Here is a 23109-nt window from a genome sequence, read left to right as displayed (position 1 = left end):
AAAAAAAAAAAAAAGAAACTGGTGATGGGGCCCTTCAGGGGAACGAAGTCTCAGCCCCAGGCAGTATTGAAGGGGCTTCCTGTTTTTCACGTTGAGTTGAAGGAAGCCCTTCTTGTCCCCCACCCCCAGCATCCCACGGGGTGGCACGGATGGCCAGTTGGCAGTGGTGGCGCCTGCTCTCAGCCACTGACAGTTGAAGTGTAGCAGACACACGATGCAATGAAGTTCACAGCTCCATGGGTTTTTGTAGCGACCCCTCGTGGAGCCAACCCTCCCAAGCAGGTGTTTGGGATCACGCACTGACCTAGACTCAAGAAAATACCTTGTCTCCCCCATGAGCTCCATCCCAAACACAGGGTCATTCCGAGCGAGCACTCTGGCCTGGGCCCCCCTGGGGGCCTCCCCACAAGCCTCAGCTCTGCCCCCCTACCCGCCCCCCCCACCCCTGGCCTCCAAGGCCCCGCCTGACTTTGCTTCATTTCCCCCACAAGGCTGCCAGCAGAAACTCCCTCCTGTCCCGCCTCCTGTATCCCCCAACAGAGAGGAGTCAAATCCCCCAGCTGAAATTCTCTGGGTCTAGAAACAGATGTGAAGAGGTGACTCAGGAGACACCATTTTGGAGAATAGAAAATCTTCCATGCAGAGGCGGTCAGGAGAGGAGGGAGGGAGAAAAGACCAAGGGCAGGCCCGCCTGTCCACGTTGTACGCGTTAGCAAGAGGGCCCCTTCCAGCAGGCACGCGCAGCCACTCACCAGGTCCCAGGCGTCCCCTGGGCGGGGGGCCCTTGTGCAGAGCACAGCCTGTTCAGCCCTCCACGGCAATCCTGACAAGGCAGGGGGTACCCTGGAATTGGAGCCCCACAGACAGAGCCAGCAGCTGTGGAGGAGAGCCAGGGTGAGACCCAGCTGTGCCCAGTGCACAGCCCCAGGGAACCACCCCACTTCCGGGGCAAGGACATGGGGACAGTCAGCAGCTTCTAGGTGGGGGGGCGCCTGTGGGGAGCAGAAGAGGGAAATGAAGAAGAGCTCTTCTGGCTGGGGAAAGTCACCTAAGAGGCCTCCCTGTGAGCCTGCGGGGTAGCTCAACTGTGGGGCCTGGAACCCCAGTGCACGCACACACCCCACTGCTACCCTCAAGGTGTCTGGAAGGAAGGAAGGGGTGAACCGACTGTGTGCTGGCCCTTTGATTCTCTCAACATCCCTGTTATGAGGCCGGGTGCAGAAACTGAGGCACAGCGCAGTGAAATGATGCGCCAAGGTCACTCAGCAAATGGATCTGAGGGAAGGACTGGACTCCAGCCCAAGAGCACGGAGCCTGGGCCCCTTCTCCCAAGGGCATCCAAGGCCTTGGCAGTGGGGGCGTCCCCCATTGCTTGGCTGTGCCATCATGGGAGGGGTCCTCTCCGGCCCAGAGGGTGCTGTCCCATGGGTCTTCTGTAATCAGCCCCATCTTAGCCCCAGGGAAGAGACAGGAAAGACCCCCGAGGCACCCCCTTTCTGGGTATCACCAACCCCACCCCGTCCATGGAGGGCCCCCTAGGAAGGAACTGCGGCATGTGTCCATTTGCCAGAGAGCACCAGCTTCCCAAAGGAAGCAGGACAAGTTGGGGGGGGGGGGCCTTCTGCACCCCCACTGACTCACAGCGAAACCTGCGCCGCCAGCCGGGCATCCGAGGCGCAGGGGAAGCTGGAATCTGACCCGGGCGGGCGCCTGGCCTGGTCTCCATGGCAGCGGCGGATTTATTACGGAGCCTCCACCCAGCTTGGCGGACTTTCGACTTGAAGCTGGGAGGAAGGGGACGGAGCAGGCAGTTGTGGGAGCCTCAAGCCCGCAGGCTGTGACAGCCTGAGGCGCAGGATGGTGAGCGGGGGGGCCTGTGACATCGTGGAGCCTGGCTGCCCCGGGGCTGGGGGTACGGTGGGGGTGGGGGCCGCTTTCACGGGCTCCTCTCCCTGACTGTTTTCCTCTCTCTGCTACAGGCCAAGTTCCTTTCCCAGGACCAAATTAATGGTAGGTTGGCGTTGCTCTTTGATTAGCAACTCGCAGCAAAATGTGGGTCTCATTAGGCAATTTGCTCTGTTCGTTTTTTCTGTGGGTGGGAAGGAGGGCAGCTGGTGGGAGAGCCGGGCCCACCCACAGGCAGGGGGCCGCCTGCTGCAGGGGAGGGGGTAGGGCTCAGAGGTGAACTGTTGGTGTTACAGTTGTCAGTGGGACTCACCCGTGGGGGAGACAGGAGAGGACGCCCACTAGAGGCTTCTCCAGGACCAGATAGCTGGATTTGGGAGGAGGGATGGGAGATGGGGGTGCCCCCGTTAACTGGCTGTGGCTGAGAGCCCTGGTCTGCACTCTCAGGCAGCCACTTCTACTCTCTGGGTCTCAGTCTCCCCATCTGTGAAATGGGGGTGGGCTGAGGTGGCCTCTGCGGTCCCCTGTGCCCTGACATCAAGCAGCATTTGGAGCACTTACTACCCGAGCCCCCAGCCCACCTGCCGCCCAGCCGGCCTCAGTGTAGCACGGCATGGAGTTATGTTTCCAGAAGGCCAGGAGGGGAGAGTTGGGTTACACAGAACCCAGGGGCCTGCCAGAGCCCAGCAAGGGTCCCGCAGGTGCTGGAGGTATGCCTAGCACTTCTTGGGCAGGGATGCCAGAGTTCTGGGCCCCCAGAGCTTGGTCTAGAGTGGGTGGGGGGTAGGGGGTGCAGGGTCTGGGTGGGCACCTTGTCTTAGATGGCTCAACATCCTCCTCCCAAGAGAAGGCCAGAGCAGGGACTGTGAAAACATAAGGCCCAGGGCAAGGGCCTCTCTTGCCCAAGTCTAAGGGCAGACTGAGTGGTGACTCAAGGCTGGAGTCCGGCTGTCGGCCTCAGGAACCCCCCTCTACCAACCCACGCCTAGTTCTGAGGCTCACTGCCTTCCCTCCCAGGATTTGTGAAACTCCCAGAAGGCAAGAAGGGACGCTTCCCTTTGTATCCCTGTATCTGACAGTAAGAAAGCGGCCACTAATGTTTCACGAATGAGAGATTGCACAGAGGTAGCTCACCGGAGTGGTAAGGGTGGGAGTCTTGGAGGCAGCAGACTGGGGGTTCCATCATCTCTGAGCCTCAGTTTCTCCTCTGTGAAGTAGGGAGAATGACACTGTGAGCAAGGGGCAGAGAGGATGTCAGTCAGGCACATGGTGTCACCCAGACTCGCTCTAGCTAGCATGAGCTGAGTGGTATGAATATTTTGAGCTGCTTGTGAAAATCAGCCATTATTAGATAAAGTAGCATCAAACAGTGTTTCAATCCCTGCATCTATACAGTGAATGTTTTAAAATAACCCTATCATCAGTGCTGAAGATTTGAAAGAGGTTTCAGTTTAATGAATTTGTACAAGGGTGAGAAATAGTGTAATGGTAACTCACCAGATTTAATGACCATACCTTCACTGGGCAAAGAGTTGCATTCATTGGCATGCGGCCTCGCTCGGCGAACCACGGTTGAATGGAAGCTGTAGGCTGGCAAGGGACACGAGAGCTGGCAAAACTCACTTGTGACAATCAGCTGGCTGGTACGGAACTTATAAAGAACAGCGCACATTTTATCGTTACTTATAAGTAGCGTGCTACACGTCCTTAATGTCTGTAGACGTCATAATAAACTTGGTTACCTACGCCATCAGAGCTGGTTGTCACACCTGCGCTAGCACACAGCTGGTGTTAATCTAGGCCCCGGGGAGGCCCTCTCTTGCTCCTGGGCCTTTGCATTCCCAAAGGGAAGACCTGAGGGGGATTTTCAACCAATTTATTCTTTCCTTCACCAAATATGAGTCCTTTCTTTGTGCCAGCCCAGGTCTAGGCACTAAAATACGGCAGCAAACAGGACAGACAAAATCCATTCGCTCGCTCACACACAGGGAGGAGGGGGACAACAAAAGCAGTAGCATATATGGGAGGTTACAGGGCCTGCCCTTCAGAAGAAAAGGCCAGAAAGGGGGAGCAGGGAGGTGTGGGAGTCATGGGGGGTGGAAGGGGGCTGCAAGGAGAACGGCCTGCTGTCCTGCTCTAGCTCGGGAGTCCCCATTCAGCTGTGGCCTTCTGGGTCTTTCAATGGTATATTTGTCAATGTGGGAAGATAGAGCGTGTTTTATCTAACAGTTAGGAGATGGGACTCCATTTGCCCCTGGCCCCGCTGCTGTCAGGGGCCTGGTCCCAGTCACTCATCCATGCGGGAGAGGCAGTCTGCCTGTCTGTAAAGTCTGGCCAATTCTAGGTCCCAAGGGTATGACGGGCATTAGGCAGGGACAACAGCAGTCACAGGCTGAGGTCTCAGGGGGCACACTCAGAAGACAAGGTGGGTGATGGTCATGAGAGGTCCCCAGGAAGGGCGCTGGGGGAGTTTTAAGCCCTAGATGCAGGGTGGCTCCCTCAGGGTGCCCCCACATTAGTGGTGGCATCACCCCCACTGGCATGGGGCCCTCTTGGAGGAAATCGGGTTTTGCAGGAAACAAAGGTGGGATCTCAGGCCAGGCTCCGGTGCTGCTTCCTCTAGACCACTTCAGTTCCTGTCCCCTGCTCATGTGTTCTGGCCCTCTCCAAGCCCAGGCTCTGGAAAGTTCTGAAAGGGCTAGGCTTTCCCCTTCAGCCTTTCCACAGGCACAAAGTTGGCTAATTGTCCCTAAACCCCACCAGGGAAGCTGCCTTTTATTAGCAGCGCCCCTGAAATCCTCAAGGAGAGGCCTTAATTGGGGAACATGAAAGGGTCTTAGGGCAAAAGCTGGGGACCTTCCTTCAGCCTCCCCCTACTCCCGTCTACCCTCTGGTGGCCTCTGCCTGGGAACCCAGCATCCAGAGTGGCCTGGGTGGAGCTCTGCTTCAGGGGCCAGACTCCTCCCCCCACCAACCTCCCTCCTCAGGCCCTCAGCTGCCACAGCCTTCAGTGCCCCCCCCCCACCCCCGCACTACGGGAACAGTAGAGGCACTGCACTGGGCATCACAGGGGCATGGCAGGATGAAACAAGGGCCCAGGGGAAGTGCTCGGTAGAGTGAGCCTGCCATTGGTTTTATTATTATCAGCTGAGGAGCGGCTGGCCCGGGCCACAGAGGCACAGGGGAGCTGAATGCTGAGAGGCCTCCATGGGGCTCTGCTGTGGGGCTCAGGGATTAGAGTCACTGGGGAAGCTCTTGACCAGTTCTGCCCGCAGCCCCACCCCAGCCTGTCTGGGAATCTCGGAGGTGGGGCCCAGGCATCCTCCCCAGCTCCTTGCTGGCCTCACAGTTCCCTGAGGGCAGGGAGCTGGGCTTTGCTGTGTCTAGGGGAGCCTTAGCTCGGGCAGCCACTGCATCTCCTCCCCAGGAGGAGGGGTGGGGAAAGCAGCCAGCCAGATTTAGTCCCACGGAGTCTTTAAGAATAGGACCAGGGTGGGGCGCCTGGGTGGGTTAGTGGGTTGGGCCTCTGCCTTCGGCTCGGATCATGGTCTTGGGGTCCTGGAATTGAGCCCCGTGTCGGGCTCTCTGTTCGACGGGGAGCCTGCTTCCCCCCCTCTCTCTGCTGGCCTCTCTGCCTACTTGTGGTCTCTCAAATAAATAAAATAAAAGTCTTTAAAAAAAAAAGAATAGAACCAGGGCTATCTGTGTCAGAGGACTGCCTGAGGGTTTGGCAGCCTGGAGGTGGGAGGCTGGAGAGTGGACACAGCAGTGCTCACAGATGTGATAATAACTAACCAGATAGGACAGCCATTCTCCACCACGCCTTCCCAGAGGGGATTTCTACCAGCGGCATAATTTCCCTCATTTCCCATATACGTCTTTGCAAAGGTACTCTAGAGTCTGCAGGCCCTGCTGTAAACTCCTGGTCTCCATAGGCTGGCCTGGAGGGTAGGATTGCTTTCCTTTGGTTTTAGTCAGTTATGGAAGGGGAGAAAAGCGGAAAGAAAAAACAAAACAAAACAAAACAAAACAAAACAAAAAAAACAGAAGAAAGGGGGGAGGGAGAGGAAGGAAGGGCAAGAGACAGAGGAGGCAGAAGGGAAGTCAGGAGGGGGAGGGGATAGGATTGCCAGATAAAATATAGGCCACCCAGTTAAATTTGGATTTCAGATAAACAACAAAGCCTTTTTAGTATAAGTATATCCCATGCAAAACGTGGGGCATACTTATATTAAAAATGTATTCCTTATTTATCTGAAATTCAGTTTAACTTGGCAGCCCTGTATTTTTATTTGCTGTGTCTGGAAACTCAAGAGGAGAGTCAGCAAGGGGAAAGGAAAGGAAGGGAAAGGGAAGGGAAAGGAAGGGGAGGGGAGGGGAAGGGCAAGGCAAGGCATGGGTGTGGAGGGCAATTACATGCAGTTGACTCTTCCTTCTGGGTTGTCTGTGCACAGAGTACAAGGAATGCTTCTCCCTGTATGACAAGGAGCAGCGGGGGAAGATAAAAGCCACTGACCTCATGGTGGTGATGAGGTGCCTGGGGGCTAGCCCAACACCAGGGGAGGTGCAGCGGCACCTGCAGATCCACGGGATCGGTGAGTGGTTTGGGCCAGATGTGGCTGCTGGAGGGGCACACACCAGCTGGGCTGGGGGTGGGGGGCAAGTCCTGTAGCTGGCGTCTTGGGGCAGGGCCTAGCAGGTGGGTACAGATGGCGGGGGTATGAAGAGCTCAGACGTTTGAGGGGCGGGTGGGAGTCGGAGCTCACCAGCAGAAGCTATGGAGACATCTGGCCAGGTGAGCTGTGTATCACTCAGGCTTCCTAGAAGCCCCCCAGCAACCAGCAACATGCCCGTTTGTCACAGAGGACCACAGGGTCTAGGCATTCCATTATCACAAACCTGCAGTAAAGACTGTGTTAACAGTGATCCCACGTGTTGGGACAATTTCCCTTCACTGAGTATTTGTCCCCTGCTTAGCTCAAACAACTCTGTGAAGTACGCACCATCCTCCTGTTTTACAGGTAAGGACCAAGGTTCAGAGCCATTAGGTAATTTGCCCAAGTTCTTAACCCAGTGGTGGAATCAGGGTTGGGACCCGATTCTTCTTTCAAAGACCGACCTCCTAAACACTGTGCAACACTCTGAGAAAAAAAGGTAGAAGAAAACCTACCCAAGATGCTACCATAATTGTTCTGTGATGGGATTAGGGATGATTTTCATTCCCTTTATTGTTTCTTGCATGTTTGATGATGGGAACACCTAGGACTTTTATAACCAGAAACAAGTTTTATTTAAAAAAAAAAAAAAAAAATGAGGAAAAACCAGAGAGGTGTCAGAGGCCGGTTAGATGTTTGCCCTGGTAGTTGGACACACAGGAAGGAAAGCCTGGCCCAGGGGAAGGAGGTGGACTGGAAAGTGCACTTGACCTGGAGCCCAGAGGTGTCTTCTGGGTGCCTGGACCTCGTTTCCTCACCCATCGGCTAGGGTTACTCTGAGGTCCCATCAGAGTGTACCTGCTGCAGCACTGGGAGGCCATGGGGGGTGGGGGGGCTTCTGAAGATCTGGAGCCGGCTGATGGGGTGCTCAGGGACTGAGATCCCCATTTCCAGCTCTGAATGGGGTGGTGGTTTCCTTTGGCTTCTGTGTCCTCCAAACAGGAAATTGTGGTCAGGGGAAGTTCTGATTTCCTGCAGTTGTAGCTGGCCAGGGCCTGGGCTGAGGCCCACAGGCATGCTTGGAGGAGGGGCCTGGGCTGGGGAGACCAGGGCAGAGGCTGCGGTGAGGGAGAAGGCCGAATAGGGGGTGGGGCTGGGGCTTGAAGCTTCAGGTGGGGTCACCTGTCCGTCCTTGTGGGTGTGCTGCAGTGGCTGCCGAGGAAGGACGGATGCAGAGAGTACTTCCTTCCAGCTCAGGGCAGGAGGGGAGCCCCCGGATGGGAGCAGAGTAAGTGTGCCCCATCCTGGTCCTGCCACCACCCTGTGAGGTGACTCCATGCTGGGGCCTCTGTCACCTTAGTGGGCAAAATGGGGCAAGGGTCATCCCCGTCACTGAGGGCTCCTGAGAGGATTCACGAGGCAGATCCATGGTGGGGGGGGGTTGGGCTCCGTAGGAAGGGCTGCATCCTCCTCATGGTAACTGTCGCCAGCATGGCACTTCCTGAGTTGGGGACCCTTGAGCCGGCCATAGACTTGGGCAGGAGGCCATTTAGCTTCTCCAAGAAGAGCCGCTTCCTCCCTGCTCAGTCTGCTGTGTTGGGGGGTTTCCCAGACAGAGATGGAGAGCTGGATTTCTCAGCTTTCCTGACCATCATGCACTCGCAAATAAAACAAGAGGATCCAAAGAAAGAAATTCTTTTGGCCATGTTGATGACAGACAAGGAGAAGAAAGGCTACATCATGGCGACTGAGCTGCGGTCCAAACTCATGAACCTGGGGGAGAAGCTCACCCACAAGGAAGGTAAAGGCCTGAGTCCCTCTTTTGCAACAGTGAGGGAGGAGTGGGGGGTGGGGGGGGGGAGGACAGCAAAGCCCGATCGGCAGGACTGTGCAGACACCGCATGTGATCTTCGCCCAGACGGCTGTGACTCCGTGTCACGCTCAGTGAACTCGAGCCCAAGGGAAAAAGTAGGGGCCCGAGAGTGACGGGAGAAGTCTGCCAGGGTGAGGGAAGGCCTGGGGAGGGCATGCTAGGATCTACTTGGGCCTTCATTTAGTGCTCACAAGACCCCTGGCGGCACCAGTGCCCTTATACCAACAGGTGACAAACTGGGGCGTGAATGCAAGTCTGTTCGACACACACACGGCCCCTCAGACTCTTTCCCCTTGCCAAAGCTGTCTTCTGAAGTGGTTGCTGATGCCGAGGGTTTCCAAACTGAGATGCTACTTTGTCCCCCTCTCATGACTCAGCCGGTTTGAAGTGCTCTTCCAGAAGGAGCGTCTGTGGCTGCCTTTGCCTCGCATCTTCCCACAGGCCAGTGGGCCTTCCTGCCTTGGAGCAGAAGGAGGGGCTGCGGTCTTCTGGGCATGCCCTTTGGCCATTGTAGGAGGTGACCCCCATGCTGGGCCACCAGCCGGCATTCTTCCAGCCTTGCCCCTCCACCCTGTCACAGCAGCCCTCCGGGGGCTGCCACCAGAGGCTGGCATTTCCAGTTAGGCTGCTGGGCCTGCCGGTGGCAGGGACGTGAGTGCTGGGCTGGGACACAGGCAGGTGGAGGGAAAGGCTTTGGGAATGGTGGACCTTTAGCCTTTGGTTAAATCACAACAAACCGGTGGCTTGAATTCGATTTGCTGCCTGGCTCCCCCTCATTCTGGGGGCCCCTCAGAGGTGTTTCTTAACCTCTCTCAGCCTCCATGGTTTCCCGGTTGGGAAACGACAGTACAGCAGACAATCCCTCAGGTCCCTCCAGGAGCTAGCATTCTGTAAAGCAGTCTGCTTAGATTTTATCTGCAGTCACTAAGGCACAGCACAGAGCATTTAAAAATAGCGCTAGACGGCACACTGAGCTCTCCCTGCTTTTTCCGGCTGGCAGCGACCGTGAGCTCATCTTTCACTGTGGCTGCGTTCATGGGAACGTGGGACGCAAGGGCTCTCCTTCGCGCTCAGGCTCTTAGGACACTGCCCGGCCTCTTATGTTGCAGGTGGAGTGCTGGCGGGCGGGGGGGCGGAGGGGGCAGCAGAGGCCTTCATTCTCACGGTTAATGATCTCTGTCTGAAGCCGTGCCCTGGCCCCCCAGACTCACACCCATCTCTTGTTTGTTTAACCAGGGAAGAAACATTCCAAACAAACTGGTAATGTGTTCCAGACAAGCAGGAAGACCCACTTCCCTTCCTCTTGCTATGGGAGGGAGGAAAGATGATATGAGAAGTAGGAATCCTTTACCCTGGGTGACTAAAAGAACATCTTCAATTTTATTAAGCATCTTCCGAAGGCTGGAGGAGGCTGCAGGGAGGCCTCCATTCTGAGGCCTGGAACAGGCTGATTTCAGCCCCCTGGGCCTTTGTGGGATCTGAGTGAACCCAGAAGGCGTGGTCAGCGCTCAGCCGAGGAGTACAGCCCCTCTTGGGGACAGGAGGGGCCTGTATGCTTGAGCTGCAGCTGCCACTGGGCCTGTCCACTGGAAAGGGTTGACCCCAGTGGCTGATGGGTAGAAGCTTCTCCATGAAATAGGATAAATTACAGTCTCCTCAACATTCTAAAAATACTGAGAACCACCATCAGCTTAGGCACTGAGCATAGTAATTACATTTTAGAGGAGGATGGATAGTTAAGCAGAGAATCACAGGAGATTTTCCAACTGCCCAGAATTATGTGTCAGGGACGTCTAGCGCCAGGGAAGCTGACACAGGGCAGTGAAACAGTTTCTGCAAGGGGATGAGGATGGGCCCAAAGAGCCCAAGGTAGGTTGGCACCAAGAGGCCACTGTGGAGAAATGGAGGTTGAAATGGCCTTTCTTGCCAATATCTGGGACAAGCTAGTATTTTGTCCCAAGAATCCAGAACCAGAAGAAACAAGTAAATGAAATGATTTTTTTTTTGAGCAATGTCCAAGAACAATGACCCTTTTGTACACTTTGAGCTTTAGACACAGTTGAATTTATCTTCTCTCCTACTACCCCTGCCCCCTAAACACACACGGTTTTAAAAAAGAGGTGATGGTGGCAGACACCACTTGTCACCAAGTCCCCGCTTGGGGTGGGGCAGGAAGGGAAGGCAGGCAGGCTGGGGGCAGGCCAAAGCTACGGGCAGGGTGGCCCAGGATGGGGCTGTTCTGCCGGGAGACTGAGGGAGTGGGTTATAGAAGGTAACATCCATACCAAATGTTTCTGGAAATACAGGCGCAGGGGTCAGGTCTTTTTGCTAAAAAAGAAAAAAAAAAAAAAAAGACAAAGAAGCAAGCAAGCACCAGGTGGCTTCAGTGACGGACTCACCACTAGCACATCCCCACACTCTACCTGGGCCCCTGCAGAAAGCCTGATTCACTCAAAACTGAATCCATGTCTTCAGGGATAGGGGGGAGTCGTCCTGTTCTGTTCACTGGTTAATTTCCTGGTCTTCAGGAACAGTCCATTGGACACCAGGGAAGACCTTTGGGGAGCTTCAACCCCCAATAACTAATTCGATGTCCTATAATGTAACACTATAGCCAAACTGAAAAATTAATGTGATTTATTGCAGTGGATGATCTTTTCAAGGAAGCAAATATCGAACCAAATGGCAAAGTAAAGTACGATGAATTTATCCACAAGATCACCATTCCTGTGTGGGACTATTGAACGAAGAGAATTTCAAGAGAGCCTCCCCCAGGCCTGAAAACTCAGACTGTGATGTTTTTAAAAAGCAAAGGCTCTTTTACCCTGAGGGGGGCTGGTAAATGCTGCAGCAAGACGAGATGAGCTGACTGTAGCTGGTGGTGGGGCGGAAACTCAGCAATGATACGAAATGGCTTCAGCCTGGCATTAGCAGTTTTAATAAAAGATTTGTATTGATTTTTAACAAGTGCCATTAGTCCAGCATTTTACGGCATCGAGAGAGCCTTTGGTTTACAGTTGGGCCTGGGTTCCAGTTCTGACTCTGCCATGTCCCAGCTGTGTGACTCTGGGTAAGTCATTTCACCCCTTAAAGCCTCAGTCGGATCCCTAAACTCAAGGTGGACTCCGACTTCTTACCTCATGGAGCCTACTGAGGGTGTCTGTTTTTGGTGCTGGAACCATCTTCCACATTTCCAAAGTAAAGCCAGTGCTGAGCAGAAAACTACCATCAAGCAAAGAGCTAAAACAAATGAACGAACAAGTATGGTTAACATTTCTGGCAACACCATGGGGCCACTTTACACGTTCTTATTCCCCGCGTGACACACAGTGACATGGTTCAGGATATTCATTCATAGACACAGAGTACGGAGTGAACACGGTCACGTTCAAGAGGCATCAGCTAGACGGCAGGGAGGGCGATGGGACTTTGCAACCTACACCACAGGCCACCAGATGTGACCTGCTGCCATCGTCAGAGCCTTGTGGAGCTGGAGGAGCTCCCGTCCGTTTTGAGCTCTCCTGTTATCAGAGAGGGTCACGACACTAGGACGGTGGGCCAAATTGATCAGAGATGAAAAGCAATAAAGGGATGGAACAGGCCATGGCCAGCATACAGCAAGAGCCCCACTGGGACCTGTTCCAGCCCGAGCAGGGTTTTCAGTGCGGTTTGTAACCAGGAGGGGCCAGGCTGGCACTGCTTGTGCGCTCATACATTTGTGGATCCTGCTGGTACTGTCAGCACAGCCCTAAAAAGGGCTGGAGTCCCACACCAGCACGTTGAGCAGGCAGAGGCCCTAGCTCTAAGTACAGAGATCTTCATCCTTATATGTCTCAAAATTGGGCTCTCTAGGCTGTGGCTTTGTTTACTGTGCCTTAGTGGCTCAAGAAAAAGAAAACGAAATGAAGAGGGAGGAGTGTCTTTTGGGAGGTTACACAAAACACAAATCTAAGGGCTAAGCACCAGCGAAACTGCAGGGGACAGACCGGCGCAGATCAGATAATCGGCCAATTATCTCACGATGCTGTAGCTTTCAGACCTAACCAGGGTCCTCAGAAAGGAGAGACTTTCATTTTCCCAGCAGTGTAACTGCCAGTGGGGGCGAGCAGAAATTCCTAGGAGCTGTAGAAAGGTCCTGTAGGAGGCAGGCAGCAAGTGGCTCAGACACTAAGCAGGTGAGGTCATGACCGTCTGGGCTGGGGGAGCCCAGGCTCACACGGTATAAGCGCACATCCAGGTTTTGTGCGGTCTGAGGCTTATACTCTTGGAAGGCCTTCTTTCAAGAACACATGAATAGAAGTACATAATCGTTAGGGCTACCTACTCCCAGGCCTCTTCTAGAGGCCGAAGTGGGGGCAGGGCACACACTGGTTCTTAAACTTACATTAAGTCGAAGGCTCCTCGGGCACCTCATCGAGAAACGCTGCATTTCACTTTCAGGGAAGGCTTAAGGGGCCTGCCCCCACATCTCTTTCTGACTCATCATGGACGTTAGGAAGCAAGTCCTGCACAGCTGAGCTGAACACCACGGACGAGACAGGGTATATACCCAGGAGTTGGGAGGGACAGGAAAAGGAAGTTCTGGGCCAGAATAAACAAGGGTACTTACCCTTAAGGCTTTTTAAAAATGTCTGTCACTGAATAGTCCCAGGATGGTTTTAAAGCAAGTTTTATTAATCATCTGAGTTGCCAATAGGAATCCGAAGCACAGCTTGCCCAAAGCACCTGAGTGGTGTGCAGCGGCCATCAGCACCTACAGCTATCTCCCCCGACTCAGTGCTCCCAATTTAGGGTACGTGGTAGCTAGGATTCTAAGATCCTGCGACACGTCCTGATGTAAACCTCTACCCTAGGAAAGGACAGTAAGCCCAGGTTTCTTGTTCATTCCTGAAATTCCAGTTGGTTTACTTAGCACCTAGAGTTGTTTACAAAAAAGGCCACACTGCTCTTAGCACTCACACTGCAGATTACCAAACAGATTTAAAACTAAACAGATGCTATGGTTCAGTACAAAGCTTGTCATATTTCAGTAAGAACGGGGAACGGTGGCTGTATATGCATTACTTACCTCAAAGCATGTTGCGAGAGAATTAGTTAATTGCCATGCTTTGAAATCTCTGGATGAAAGGTGCTTTGGAAGCACAAAGCGTTATCATTTTTCTCATAGGGATTGTCCCTTGAATACCCACAGTATATTTTACAGAAGACAAATTAACTGAAGGCTTTTCTTTTATTACATCTAAAGAGCTCTACATAAACAGGTAACATTCAATAGGTAAACAATTTTTTTTCCAATGCATGTAATAAATATTTTCACTTGGTACTTTTATACAAACTGACATTGGTCTACTATACATTTTTAAAAGCCATTTTACTGGTTTGGCATGCGGTATGGAAATTTCTAAGAGAGAAAGTTTTAAGGCAATGAATCACAGATTTAAGTTCATGGAATTTATGGTAACTTTTATATCTGTTTATATACATTTCCCCTTTGTTAATTAAACAATTAACAGCAGCACACTCTGGGACCACCAGCTATTCTCCCTCCCTCTTTCTGAAATCTAAGCTTTGTGTTTTTTGTTTTTTTTTAAATTAAAAAACAATTCAACATGTATTGATAAAACAAAATCCTTACTAAAATAATTTTAAATGTGCTTTAAAGTCCTGAAGATCTTGAAGCGTCTTATGTATTTAAACTTGGAATTGTTTAAAAATGTTCTTTCCACAATTAGCGCATTTAAAATTAGGATATATTTTCATTCAGTTTCAGACATTTGTCTCTAGGGAAAATCTGCCAGGAAATCACATTTATCAGAAGATTAAGTGCAATCTTTCTTAAGTCAGTAATGATACAGAAATGTGGTAACATCTCAATTAACAGAAGAAAAATTTTAATGCTCAAAATAAATTAGTCAACCAAGTGTGGTATGGTTAAGGTTCAGATTGTTTTAAAAAGATGTGTCCAATAATGCCCACAAAATAATTAAAAGCCACTTCAACCCTGCTAAGTCAAACAGCTATTTTATCAAAGATGTGTGCATGTATACACACACACACACACACCCACACACAGAGAGTACTGTACAGAAACACAATCGTATGCACACCTATTATGAATGACCAAGGCAAGGGGATGGTGGCAACTTGCCAAAAGACTCTAAGAGTCGCTATTTGTCCGCAGACAGCATGTCAGTGTTGGTGTGGGTAGGGGAGTGAGGGCAGGCTAAGGAAAAAACAGATGAAATGACCATGCACTTCTTTTAACTTAGAACAGTGCAGTGCCTGACTCTACCAGTAACTAGTACAGATCATGACAGTCTGATTGACCAGTATCGACCACGAGACCAACAGAGTGATAGCTACCACTCATGCAACGCTTGGGAAAGTCAACAACTTTCCAAAGAAACAAACTCCTTAGAGTGGAATGAACTAACATCAAAAGACAAACAGTTCGTTTCTCTTGTGGAGACATGACCAAAGCCACTAGAGAGACACTTCTTTCTCCCTATTACCTGTTCTTCCCTTAGGTCGGTATAATGCAGGGCACTGAGGGAAACTCACCATCCCCAAAACTGGGCTGAAGAAAGGAGAGGGATGGGTTTTCAACTGGATCATTCAGAGTTTGGATTTTAGCATCATACACAAAGTTATTGATCAGAATTTTGAGACCACTAACAACGACAGAAAAACAAACAAAAAAAGAGAATACAAAAAACTATTCATTTTAGGTAGCTGAATTAACAGAAATGTTTCCTATTACAGTGTGAAATAAGAAGCAACACCCCACAACTTGAGTGATTTCTAACCCAATCTGAATTTAGACACAAATTATGGTACCATTAAGTATTGCCTAAGTTAATATAGTGATGCGAGTTCTTAAAGAGTTTACTCACCATAATAGCATATTCATTAAAAAACTTAACTAATTCCTGTTTTCACTGACAATGAATCTTTTGTTTTTTATTGCAGATTGTTTAGTGACTATAACTCAGCCATGTATGTGTGGAATACACATGCGTAGGGGAAGACTATATAACTCACATGTCACTCACACTTGTCTATAAATACATATATACACACACACATATACATATCAACACCAACTTGTTTTTCAAAATTCAAGTCAACAATTTAGTGGCAGAGAGATGCTGTAAAAACAGGTATTATTTTTAGATGCCACACAGTCATGTGAACCGTTAATTTTATCATACAACTGAAGATACAGCCATCTTGAATTCTACCTGGAAAAAGTAGGTCACTTTGTTACCACTGCAAGGTTGAAACACTTTTATACACAAAGGTGGTCCTTCGTCAACTCTGAGAACCTGAACAGCTGTGATAGAAAGATCCAGCCTGGGAAAATGGTAATTGTTATGCCCCTTCCTTCTTTCTATCTTTTCTGTTAAACCAGCTAAACCTCTCCATCAGCTAGAAGATACTTTCCACACCCTCAGGTGCTCCCTGAAGAACATCACACCTTCTCTAATGAGGATTTTGGGACACAGGTAGAACCACCTTCCTTCCCTCCAACCCACACTCATCTCCTGAAAAACAGTTCTCACTATATTTACATGTTCCATTATTAATAAATAGATCAGATTGATCCATGAATTCTAAAGAAAGGAAGTAAGTAACAAAGAAAGAAAGAATTGACTTCCTATGTCATGCTTTTCTTTAAAAGGTGAAGAAAAAATAAAACAAACAAGATAGCTAGGCTAAGAAAAGAAGTACACTCAGATCCAGAGAGTAAAAGTGACCAAGGATCAAGCCTATTTTGCATTTCAACTGTTTATCAGATAGTGGATTTCTAGACTGACATGTGTGGTGCACTGTATTTTCCAAAGAGAATTTACTTTTAGGATAACTGACTTTCTTTTTCGAGGTGATGTAACCTTACCTCTGTCAGCTGCACAAGACACCCAACACGACTTTCTAAGCTATTTTTACTTCCTACTTTGGCATGAAGATCTTACATGAAAACTTGTTACCCTGTGGCCAAAAGGCAGGTGTTCACAGACTTGGTTTAAATACATAATACTGGCAATCCAAATTTAGAAGAAAGAACTAGACTAAAGTGTATTATTCACAGGTCTGCCAAGCCTACTCCTTATCCAGACAGCTTTACTCCAAATCTCTAAAACATATTCTCAGGGGGTATCTAGCAAATAAGAGAGAATATGTGATGGAGAACATGCACTTGGGATATCAATAAAGATGCTCATATGTGAGTTCAAGACCTTCAAAGCACTTTGAAAGAAGCAGGCAACTGATTTATCAACTGAATGCAAACTTGGGAGGAGAAGGAACAGTAACAACAGAAAAATATACACAGACACACACACTGAACACACACCCCCACGAGCTAGGTCCTGAAAATACACAGGGAATGCAGTGGGACAGATGAGATTTATAACTTAAGGCTGGATAAAATATGCACACACACAAACAGAATCCAAGTCTGTCCTTTTTAGAAAATGGAAATGAAAACTATCCCCCCAGCTCCCTCCCCACAACGAAGAAAAGCCCACAATTTAAAACTTCATACATGCAATTCCTTTTCTGTTATTGCAAATAAAATAATGCCATTGAAGTAAAATAAAACCAAAACCATAGGACAAATGATGGAAAAAAATCTTCAGAATCCAGGAAAAAAATGAACTGAAGGTGGTTTGTGGGTACTGTTTTTTTTTCTTTTTTTTCTTTTCTTTCCTTTTTTTTTTGGTTTTTTTGGTTTTTTTTTTTTTGTTTTTTACAAGTGTTTTATCAGACAGGCAGTCTTAGATTTATATACAAAAGTAAAACTGAAAATATAGTTTTGTTCTCTGTACATTTCTTTTAATTTTTTCCCTAAAAAAAGGAAAAAAACACGCTTGTGTACTTTTCTAAACAGAATAAGGTAAAACATAGCACAAAGTTCTCTTCTTTCTGCCAAGTTCATTTAATCTGGGGTGGGGGCAGGAGCAGCAGGGGCAAGGGAATCAGTCCAATGAAATAATGTCTGGTATGATGCCGAAGATGGATGCTGTGTCCGTGCTGCTCCTGTTTGCAACGGTGTGGCTATGGCTCTCCCGCAGGCTGTTGGAGGACACGAGGCTGCTGTTACTGCCACTACTGCTTCCATTGGTGGTTGGCAGAGAAGTACTGCCTCCTGCACTTAACTGATCGAGAAACATCTGCGAGGAGGTATACGGGAAAAACCGAGACGAGTGTAAGAGGTCTTGATCATCTGACACTGCTGCGGCGGCGGCAGCCAGGAGGGACGTGTTATAATGCTGGGGGGCGGGGAACAGAAGACACAAAACCCATCAGTTCTAATTCATAAACCTTCTTCTTGGCAGAACAGAGTCCTAAATTTAAAAAGATTTAAAAAAAAATTTATTTGACAGAGAGTGAGAGTACAAACAGGTGGAGTGGCAGGCAGAGGGAGAGGGAGAAGCAGGCTCCCCACGTGGGTTCGATCCCAGGACCCTGAGATCATGACCTGAGCTGAAGACAGACGCTTAACCAACTGAGTCACCCATGCATCCCCAGAGTCCTAAATTTAATATATACTGCATATCTGCTATGTCTGAAATACCTAATAAAACATTTCACAGAATCAGATGTTCTTATATAATAATCACATCCTTGAACTTGAGAGATATTTCTATATTTTAAACTGGGGCGGGGGGAATACCAAAATAAAACTGCTAGTTTGTTTTGTTTTGTTTTGTTTTAATTTGTAATACAAACAATTCTCGAAATTCTATTTCCAAAGAGGCATATGCTCAGAAGCAGCAGGAAAGAAGACAGTTGACCCTCTTTCTCTTATGGAGATATTTGGCCAAGAATTTACCAGTTGATTTACTGCCCTGTTTCTTTATTAAACAATTACTGGGGAACCAACAAATAGATACTGTTCCTACTATATACTCAGACACAGTAGAAACAAGGGTATTTTATTTAAATTCATAAAACCTTAACAATAATAAGTAGGACTACTCTGAACTTCCCAAGAAATTTATCTTCTCTCTCAGCTACATATTATACTTATAAATATTCCAATGTGCAATGAAAACAACATTTTTTTCACATAACATACCTGATTGTCTCCTGATAAGAAAGGAAAGAAATCTAATCCTGTGAGAAAAAAAATTATTTTAGTTTTGGAAAACAAAAGAAAAAACCCTCCCTAATGCCCCTAATACTCCAGAAATAAACAAAAATCTTAAAATGCTAATTCTGAAGTCATTTAGAAGTTAAACAAGAAGAGTGGAGCTGAATGTTGTACATCTCTCTCATCTCTAGATTACCGAGGCTGAAGTCCAAGCTCTAGTCATGACATGCCCTCCTTGTAACTCCATTTGTGCGATCTGGGCCACAGCTGCCCTGCTGGATCCAACACTGATCCCTTACACTGATGGAGCACTTTTCACCAAACGTTCTCATTGACTCCTCCTAAGTAACATTTCAAACTACTCGAATTTACTCCTCGCAAGCACCGCACCTACCAGGTAGGTCATTATTTCTGGCTTTATTTTGTGGGTGAGACAAGTTTTACATAGAAAAATTTCAGCAACCTGGAACACAGATTTTCTTTTTCTTTCTCAAATTTGCCCACTCACCACTATCTTACCAGATTCTAACTCAGAGACCCTCCGGCGGCAGAAGGGAGGAAAACAGATTTGCGGGGGGTGGGGGGGGTTGCCTCACTGCTGGAGGGGTGCATCACAGAAGGGCCAGCTCTGATTCCTGGCTGCCCCTTCTTTAACTCCCACTCTTGTCCATATCACTCAATGCAAAATGTAATGAAGAACAAGAAAACCCATGTGAATAAAATGCTTTATTATGAGATCTCAACTTGGGGGAAAGGACAACAAGCAGATGTAGTGAAAAACATGACAACAACACAAATACTTTGGGGATCCATCCACTATCTACACTGGAACAGATAACATGAGGACCTGCAAAACGGATAGCACTGTGGTTCCTGACAGTGAGATCTGGCAGTAACCTAAGTACAGGGCTGCCCTTAGCCACATGATGTCTACATTTATTAAGATGAAATAAAATGAAAAACTCAGTTCTTCAATCACACTAGCCTATGTTTCAAATGCCCAATAACCATATGGGGCTAATGGTCACTATCAATTATAACATCTCCCTCCCCGAGGAAAGTGCTATTGGACAGAGCTCAAACAGGGTACTCCTAACAAGCACTAAGAACCTACTCAACTAACTCAGCTTCTGGGAATCTTTGCACCGGATTCTTCTGTAGGGGGAGGGGTGGAGGACAACTCCCAGTTTACATTTTTTGTATTAAATTTTCTACAATGGGCACATACAGCCTTTTGAAATAAAAATCTTCCTAGATATACAAATTATTAAATTACAAAGATATAAGAGAACTAATAATTTTGTGATAATGTAAATGATTATTATCAACTCAAAATACATTGTGCAATGGGTGCACTGACATTTCAAACTACCTTTAAAAGGAAGAATCAGGTTCACTGGAACAAAAGTTAAAACTGTCAATGTCTCAAATCAGCACTATTTTAAAGATAATACAACAGGGTTACCCACATGCCTGTTGCATTATAACTGGATCCAGGGAGGGAACAATGAATAATTTTCATAAACATCAAAATTCAAAGCAATATACAGAAAGTCACCCCAGAACAACTTGGAGACTATTCTGAGGCTCACAAAACCTAAAGATCATCACACAATTTTCACTACTGACAGTAAAGCACTAGCTACTGATAAAGGTACAAACAAGAAACTAGACCTCTATTCATTTAAGATCACAGTATGCATTTCCCCCAGTTCCCTAAGCCCAAGCCCGTTTTATCAATCTTTCCATCCTTCTTTAGACTCACCCAGAGGAAGACTATGGAGATGAAAGGTATTCATAATGCTATGTGACAACAGAGAAGAACTGGTGACTCACCTTGTAGGTCATAAGGCATGGGTGTCATGTGGAAAGGATGCCTGTAGTCTTGGATGAGGGATGTATTAATGTAGCTTGTGTCTACAGCAGGGAGGCTTGGGGTGCGGGACACTGGAGACGCTTGATGTGGAAGACTTAATATGCTAGAAGGAGGAAAGGTTTGCATAATTTTCACGAGTTAGTTGAACTTTTAGGTTTAACAAAGGGACTGCATCTCACAAAATGAATCATACCTTTTGTGCTGGAAATAAAAAGACAACCAAAGCAATATAGAATTTAGACTATCATAATGACTAGGAAGTAATCTGCATATACAGTAGCCGTTTGCAGGAGCTACGGGGGAAATGGATGGGTGCAACGGTATGTCCGACATTCATAATCACATGCTGCTTCATCTACACTTTCAGAATGCACGGCTGAGCCCCTCCAGTGAGAGATTAGCAGAAGATATCTATGGCAGCTGAGATTCTGAAACCTTTTATTTATTTATTCTTTTAAGTTTTTTTTTTTTTTTAATTTATTTGACAGGGAGAGAGACATAAGCAGGGGGAGTTGGAGAGGGAGAAGCAGGCTTCCCGCTGAGCAGAAAGCCCTACGCCGGGCTTGATCCCAGGACCCTGGGATCATGACCTGAGCTGAAGGCAGAGGCTTAACGACTGCGCCACGCAGGTGCTCTGATTCTGAAACGTTTTAAAAATAAGCACTGAGTGCTGTCTGGTAAAAAGTATAGGTATATCCTCCCAAAGAAAACACGTATAGACAAGCCTGGGGGACGGTAGCAATCTGAGCAGTGGATTTAACAGCTGGCCCCCAGACGTATAAGCTTTATGGAACAGAGACAAGGAACTGTTTATCCTGGTATACCTAATGCCCCGCACACTCATCAGCACACTGTTTGCATACAAGGCCGGCTGAATGAACGAAGGCAGCAGACAAGAAGAGATACTCCAAAATGAACAGGTGGTGGAGAGATTTTAAAGGGAGAACAGAACTGTGTGTGTAGGGGATGGGGAATGACAAAAAAAAAAAGGGGGATTCTGGAAGAACAGCATGAAATGTTTCAGTAGCTGAGAAGTTAAATTCTTTTTTTTTTTTTTTAAAGATTTATTATTTATTCCAGAGAGAAAGAGTGTGTGTGAGCGAGTGAGCATGGGGGAAGGGCACAGGGCGAGAGAATCCCAAGCAGATTCCACGCTGAGTGTGGAGCCAGACAGATGCCTGATCTCATGATCAGAACATCATGACCTGCGTCAAAACCAAGAGTCAGATGCTTAACAGACTGAGCTACCCAGGTGTCCCTGAATCTTTTTTTTTTACAAAAAAATTAAGTAAAAAGAGAGAAAGAAATGAAAAAGAAAAGGAAGACTTGAAATGATTTTGTAAAGAAAAAGAATTCTAACAGCCCTGAGTGTGAACGTAAGGTTTATGTCTTATCCCAACCACAGAAGAGGCTAACAGGCATGTATGTTTTGGAAAATAAAGAGAAAAGAAAGGCTGTTTTGCTTGCAAAAACTTCATAAAAAGTACTTGGGTGTGTGACGTAATTTCAGTGGTGCAGTGCAAGATCAGAATATTTCAAAAGAGGCCAAGGCTGGATGTCTAGGAACAGAGTTCTAATTATGACCATCTACCATATTTTCATGAATGGAATATGAAGCATAAAATAGACTCTCATCTACCTCATAAAAATGTTTTGTCTAATGGAAACTTAATTAAACCTCTTACATCTATAAAAAGTACCACTTTCCATTAGCCGTCTCCTCTGACAATGCCTAAGGGATTACAGGAGAGAAGAAAGCAGATGAAACGCCGGCCTTTGAAAACATCTTGGTACACCAAACAGCAAAAAAAAACCCACTTCTGGATGAATACTAAACACTTGGCGGCTAAAGACAACAAAATGTTTTACATTTACTAATGTTTGCCTCCAATTCCTGGTTGGCAACTTTCTTTTCAATTTTGTGATAATATTCTGAAAAAGCATTTCCACCTTTACACTGCACAATAACAAATACAATATTCTCAGGGTTTAGGTTTGTTTTTATCAGCTAGTCATTACTGTAAAATGGCCACTAGTGTTGAATATGGCTGTATCCTTCTAAAAATGCCATAAACTTTCAGGCTCTGCGTTTGTGTGTGTGTGTGTTTAAGATTTTATTTATTTATCTGACAGAGAGAGACACAGTGAGAGGGAATATAAGCCGGGGGAGTGGGAAAGGGACAAGCCGTCTGCCCGAGGAGCAGAGAGCCCGATGTAGGGCTCGATCCCAGGAACCTGGGATCATGACCTGAGCCAGAGTCAGAGGCTTAACGACCTAGCCACCCAGGCGCCCCAAGGCTGCTTGTTTTTATCTGAGAACAGAGAAAGGTCTGACATTTGTAAATATTGTATCTGGGTTTACTTGTTCACTGGGAAGCTCAGGAAGTAGTTAATGCATCTAATATAATTTTCTAAACATAATAAACAAAACTATTTTTGGAAAAACAGCAAAGCAAATACCTGAAGAACTGAAACATTAGATCTCTAAACACTCAAAAAAGTTTCTCTTAAGGAAAAATGTATAGTCAAGAGAGTAAAACTACCACACAGGTCACATATATGCATGACTACTAAAATACTCTAAGGAGTAGAACTAACTTACACACAATGGCGCATTTAATCTACAAGGTATTTATACACCTAGATTTATGAAATATCTTTTCATGTCGCCAAATTATGATATTTAAAGAAATAATATAATATG

At 47.7% G+C, this 23109-nt stretch overlaps 2 protein-coding genes across 6 annotated transcripts in view; one reads left to right on the top strand and one right to left on the bottom strand.

The window, feature by feature from the left end:
- The first annotated feature begins 1786 nt into the window (after positions 1-1786).
- Positions 1787-11388, top strand: LOC111153268 (calmodulin like 4). Of its 3 annotated transcripts, XM_022512181.1 has the most exons (5): positions 1787-1860; positions 1980-2010; positions 6360-6500; positions 8173-8361; positions 11080-11388. In XM_022512181.1, the coding sequence occupies exons 1-5, from the start codon at positions 1858-1860 to the stop codon at positions 11175-11177; spliced, it is 462 nt and encodes a 153-aa protein (XP_022367889.1). In that variant the 5' UTR covers positions 1787-1857; the 3' UTR covers positions 11178-11388. The 3 variants fall into 3 exon arrangements, with proteins under 3 accessions (XP_022367889.1, XP_022367891.1, XP_022367890.1); XM_022512183.1 differs by lacking the exons at positions 1787-1860; positions 1980-2010 and having other exon boundaries at positions 6444-6500; positions 8177-8361; XM_022512182.1 differs by lacking the exons at positions 1787-1860; positions 1980-2010; positions 6360-6500 and adding an exon at positions 7540-7848.
- A 5766-nt stretch (positions 11389-17154) lies between these two features.
- The window catches only part of LOC111153180 (protein inhibitor of activated STAT 1), a 118923-nt gene continuing 112968 nt past the window's right edge, over positions 17155-23109 (bottom strand). For 2 of the 3 annotated variants that reach the window (XM_022512026.1, XM_022512025.1), the window contains 3 exons: positions 20366-20508; positions 18515-18552; positions 17187-17705 (listed from right to left, as the gene is read on the bottom strand). In XM_022512026.1, the coding sequence (XP_022367734.1) occupies positions 17412-17705; positions 18515-18552; positions 20366-20508 (475 nt within the window). In that variant the 3' untranslated portion in view covers positions 17187-17411. Of the gene's footprint in view, positions 17706-18514; positions 18553-20365; positions 20509-23109 lie in introns of all 3 variants that reach the window. The other variant, XM_022512024.1, reaches the window with a different exon arrangement.

This window comes from Enhydra lutris, unplaced genomic scaffold (assembly GCF_002288905.1).
Source record: "Enhydra lutris kenyoni isolate GAN:26980312 unplaced genomic scaffold, ASM228890v2 scaffoldscaffold31, whole genome shotgun sequence".
In the NCBI taxonomy this organism is placed as follows: domain Eukaryota; kingdom Metazoa; phylum Chordata; class Mammalia; order Carnivora; family Mustelidae; genus Enhydra; species Enhydra lutris.
The sequence above is the reverse complement of the archived record's forward strand: the minus strand, read 5'-3'. Positions and strand labels throughout refer to the sequence as shown.